Below are 5,000 nucleotides of genomic sequence, written 5' to 3' on the forward strand. Positions count from 1 at the left end.
AATGTAAATAAGAATTAGCCTTTGCCAATGCATAGAGGCACAGAAACACTTGATGTAAATCACTCACCAAGTTTAATATGTAATGACTTAAAGGATCTCTAACACATCTTCAAGTAAGAAATCAGAGTGAAAATGTATAATTTCCATCAGTATGACTATTTTCCTCTATAGCAATAAATCATAATAAATATTAATAACAAAAGTTACCAATATACAAACACAACTCTTAACCCAGTGCCAAAGGGTAAAAATGTTTGGCAAATGGACGTATCGACGGGATTGTTGACGCGCATCGGCAGTTTCCCCTGTTTGCACCTGGCTCGATCGGTAGTTTGTGAGCGACATTTAGCACCTAAAAGCTTTTATTTTGCTATGATTTATAAAGATATTAAAATTTGGAAGGTTTACCTTTATTATAGGTGCCATTGCCTAAAATCTTTACTATATAAATGAAGCCGCTACTATCAGAGAAAAACAAACTCCGTCTGACAAGCCAGTGGTGTGGGAATGGGCATGACATTGTAGCCGACCCCCGCAACCTGCAGCGCAGCATACTTCCCCTAGGTTGGGTCCAGGTCCACAGCCTGTCCACTCGCCCTCACCATCAGCAGCTTCTCGAAGACGCATACCGAGACCTGACTGGTTGACCACAGACACCTCACGGCTCGCTTATTGGACCGCAGGCTCCCCTCGTTCCCGGGTGGCTGACACAGCTCAGACCCACTTAAGCTCCGGCACCCGGGCAGAGTTTGGCACTCACGATCCTCCACCAGAGCAAGACACAGCAAGCAAGCAACCAGGCCTACCCAGGCATCAGCCATCTGGGGAGCTGCCCTGGCTCTCCCTGTCGATCTCCAGCACACCAGCCATACCTTTGGGTACACACACCCACACCCAAAAACTCCTTAAAGAGATGATTGATACCAGTCTATGGCAGATACAAATCCATTGCCATACTGGTGACTTTCCGGAGCGACACAAATACCCAGCCTTCTGGAGTATCACGGTTATCGCTCACTTGCTTAGCTCCCTCACTGAAGAGGGAATACCTGTAGCCAACCCCACAACCTACAGTGCTGCATACTTCCCCTAGGTTGGGTCCAGGTCCATATCCTGTCCTTTCGCCCTCACCATCAGCAGCTTCTCGAAGACACATACCGAGCCCTGATTGGTTGACCACGGACACCTCATGGCTCGCCTATTGGACCGCAGGCTTCCCTCATTCCCGGGTTGCTGGCACAGCTCAGACCCACTTAAGCTCCGGCACCCGGGCTGAGTTCGGCACTCACGATCCTCTAGCAGAGCAAGACACAGCAAGCAAGCAACCAGGCCTACCCAGGCCTCGGCCGTCGGGGGAGCTGCCCTGGCTCTCCCCGTCGATCTCCAGCACACCAGCCATACCTGTGGGCACACACACCCACACCCAAAAGCTCCTAAACCCATCGCCGATGGGTAAAAATTTTGGCAAGTTGACGTATGCACGTGCTTGTTGGCGCGCATCGGCAGTTTCCCCTGTTTGCGCCCGGCTCGATCGGTTGTTTGCGAGCGCCATTTAGCACCTTAAAGCATTTATTTTGCTAAATTTATAAAAATATTAACATTTTGAAGGTTTACCTTCACTTTAGGTGCCATTGCCTAAAATCTTTACCATATAAATGAAGCCGCTACTACCAGAGAAAAACAACCTACGTCTGACGAGCCAGTAGTGCAGCAATGGGCATGACATGATGCCCCCGGCGTTTGGTCCACAAGAGCCATGGCATGTACGTACATGTCACCCGGCAGCAATGGGTTAAAGAGATGATTGACACCAGTCTATGGTGGATGCAAATCCATTGCCATACTGGTGACTTTCCGGAGCGACACAAAAACCCAGCCTTCTGGAGTATCACGGTTATCACTAGCTCGCTTAGCTCCCTCACTGGAGGGGGAGTACCTGCAGCAGACCCCCGCAACCTGCAGCGCAGCATACTTCCCCCAAGGTTGGGTCCAGGTCCACAGCCTGTCCTCTCGCCCTTACCATCAGCAGCTTCTTGAAGACGTTTACCGAGACCTGATTGGTTGACCACAGACACCTCACTGCTCACCTATTGGACCGCAGGCTCCCCTTGTTCCCGGATGGCTGGCACAGCTCAGACCCACTTAAGCTCCTGCACCTGGGCCGAGTTCAGCACTCAAGATCCTTCAGCAGAGCAAGACACAGCAAATAAGCAACCAGGCCTACCCAGGCCTCAGCCGTCCGGGGAGCCACCCCAGCTCTCCCCGTCGATCTCCAGCACACCAGCCATACCTGTGGGCACTCACACCCACACCCAAAAGCTCTTTAAAGAGATGATTGACACCAGTCTATGGCGGATGCAAATCCATTGCCATAACACGATGCCACCCGTCTTTCGGTCCACAACAGCCATGGCATATACGTACATGTCACCCGTCGGCCTCATGTAAAATTACTGTTAACAATGGATGAACAATGTGTAAGATTAATGTTTTACTGGATTATAACAAATTTCTATCATAATATCTTAATGAAATTATAATGAAATGCTTGAGTTTTTTATTTTTATTATGAGATAAAAATACTTTGTAAAGGATATAGATGGAGAGACTTACTTATGAATATATGTGTGTGATCTCATTCCCTCTACATCTGTGTCTCTATATATTCTATATACATTCATGCATATATGCCTACAATATATATATATAGATATAGATATAGATATAGATAGATAGATATATACTTACATACATATATACATATATATATATATGTAAGCATACTCACCCTATCCACCAGTCAAGGATGTGTTATTGTAAGATCTGGTTAATTATGCTTGCATGTCGTTCTCATGTGTCAGGCAGCATCATGGGAAAGGTTGTCACTTTTAGCCTTCATTTTACATGAATGGAGGCAGGAAGATACTCTAATCATGAGATATTTTTGTTTCATGTAATGAATTGTACGAGGCAAGAAATATTGCAGGTATAAATCTGTATACACAATCAAGCAGGCCAAACTAAACAAAGCCTTACCTTAATTTAGCCCTGATAGTCCTGTGGCTCTCATTATTGGCATTATTATTATTATTGCTGTTTGTGTTTTTACCATAGACAATTGACAAATTATTTCTTTCCTTCAGGCTCATTCTGAATGAGGGAGCAAGCTTTGTCCGCATTCACACAGAGACTCTTCTTGTGAGTCTTCCCACACCAGATTTCTCAATGCCTTATAATGTCATCTGTCTTGCCTGCACTGTGGTTGCCCTTGCATTTGGACCCATTCATAACATCACTACCAAGAAGTATGTAATTGTGATATGAGTAGGTTACATCTTTTGATAAATATTTTGTGACATGAGTTGAAAATATAAAATGAATATTTTTAAGATGCAGTAATTGTTATTTTTGTTTAGAGTAGATTTCTCTAAGTCGTATCCAATTTTTATTGCAAATATACACGTTGAGTAAAATTAGGAACTGCAGTATATTTTTTCCTTTTATTTTTCTTTATTTAGAAGTCGAAGAATGTTTCTTATTGATGTATGTCTATATTTTTACAGGCTTGTATTGAAAAAGATAGAAGACAAGGCATCACCCCTAAGCAAACTTCTGACCAAGTTGAAAAGCCTGCTGAAAAGGAGCAAGATGGAGGAAAAGGAGACTAAGGGTACAGACAACAAGCAAGAGCCAGTCATTGTAGAGGAAAATCCATTATATGATGACAGAGAAGAACTAGAGGACATCAAAGAAGAAGAAGAGAGTGAAGAAGATAAAACGGCAAGTGAGGATGAAAACAAGAAGGATAGATAGACACTAGTTACACCTTTTTTATATGATACATAAACTTCATTTTAACAGATCTTAAGATACTCTTTGATGAGCAGGAATAATTTTAACAAAAGTAAATGATGATTCAACAATTACTTCATGAGAACGATGTAATTCTGCCTGCAATTTAACTCGAAATGTTGTTTGTATTCCATGCTTTGTGAAATTAATCATTCTCATTCATACACTTTTCAACAAGGCACAAAAAGTCACAAGTTTCATGTGCTCATTGAACAGTGCATGCACATTCCCCTACCTTGACTTAGGAAATTAGAGTTTTAAGTTTTAAGATTTTTCATCAAAGTATTAATTCTATTTATCATCAGTAATGTCGTGCCTAGATTGAATTCATTTGTTATCAAAGAATAAGTGTGTATTCAGTATACAAAGTGTAATATATGTGTATAAAATAGGATTGTGTTATTGAACCTGTTATGATAGTATACAATATTAATGTAATATAATATTTCTTTGAATTAATACAATATCACAAATTCCATATTTTGTGTGGGAGAGTATTTTTCTTCAACATTCCATTATAAGTTGATATTTAGGAAGGAAAATTGAACCACTCGGTAACATATTATAAAAAGTACTAGAATTGCTAATGAAAAACTACATGAGTATTTAGTATCATGAGATGTGTTTCTAACACCTGGTCCAGATCACATGCTTTATTTTACAAGAGTTGATACAATACTCAGTTCCCTTAAAAAATAATAATAATAAATAAATAAATAAATAAAAAGGCGTGATATATAGAAGTGTGTTATGTAAAATGTATGAGTACACCATATTCAAATACTGTCAGGTACTTAAACTGGTGCCTCTCATTTGGTTATACCAAAAAGCATAATGCCAATGCTTTACCAAAGCTATGTCCAGTGAGGATTTCCCATTTCATTATTCCTCTCATCATTCTTTCAGGATGAATTGTCACAAATGAAAATTACCTATTTACAACTAACAGTATATAATCTGCACAAGATTTTGAATTAAATAAAGAGATGAGGTGCTTAAGCATTAATTCAATGATTATACTATTTTTATTTACTCGTGCTTTTTTCTTCATTCTTGAAATTGAAATTTGTAGATTATGGGCATAAATTGTGTTTTTTTACTCAAATATATTATATATATTGAAAAGAAAATCTTTATATAACACAGGC

The 5,000-nt window shown here is 40.5% G+C and overlaps 1 protein-coding gene across 1 annotated transcript in view; it reads left to right on the plus strand.

Moving 5' to 3' along the window:
• The window catches only part of PIG-T (phosphatidylinositol glycan anchor biosynthesis class T), a 58,198-nt gene extending 53,868 nt beyond the window's left edge, over nt 1-4,330 (plus strand). The window contains exons 10-11 of the mRNA XM_070138012.1: nt 3,144-3,305; nt 3,564-4,330. Of these exons, the coding sequence (XP_069994113.1) occupies nt 3,144-3,305; nt 3,564-3,813 (412 nt within the window). The 3' untranslated portion in view covers nt 3,814-4,330. The remainder of the gene's footprint in view (nt 1-3,143; nt 3,306-3,563) is intronic.
• The last annotated feature ends 670 nt before the right edge of the window (nt 4,331-5,000 follow it).

Source organism: Penaeus vannamei, chromosome 24 (assembly GCF_042767895.1).
Source record: "Penaeus vannamei isolate JL-2024 chromosome 24, ASM4276789v1, whole genome shotgun sequence".
In the NCBI taxonomy this organism is placed as follows: Eukaryota; Metazoa; Arthropoda; class Malacostraca; order Decapoda; family Penaeidae; genus Penaeus; species Penaeus vannamei.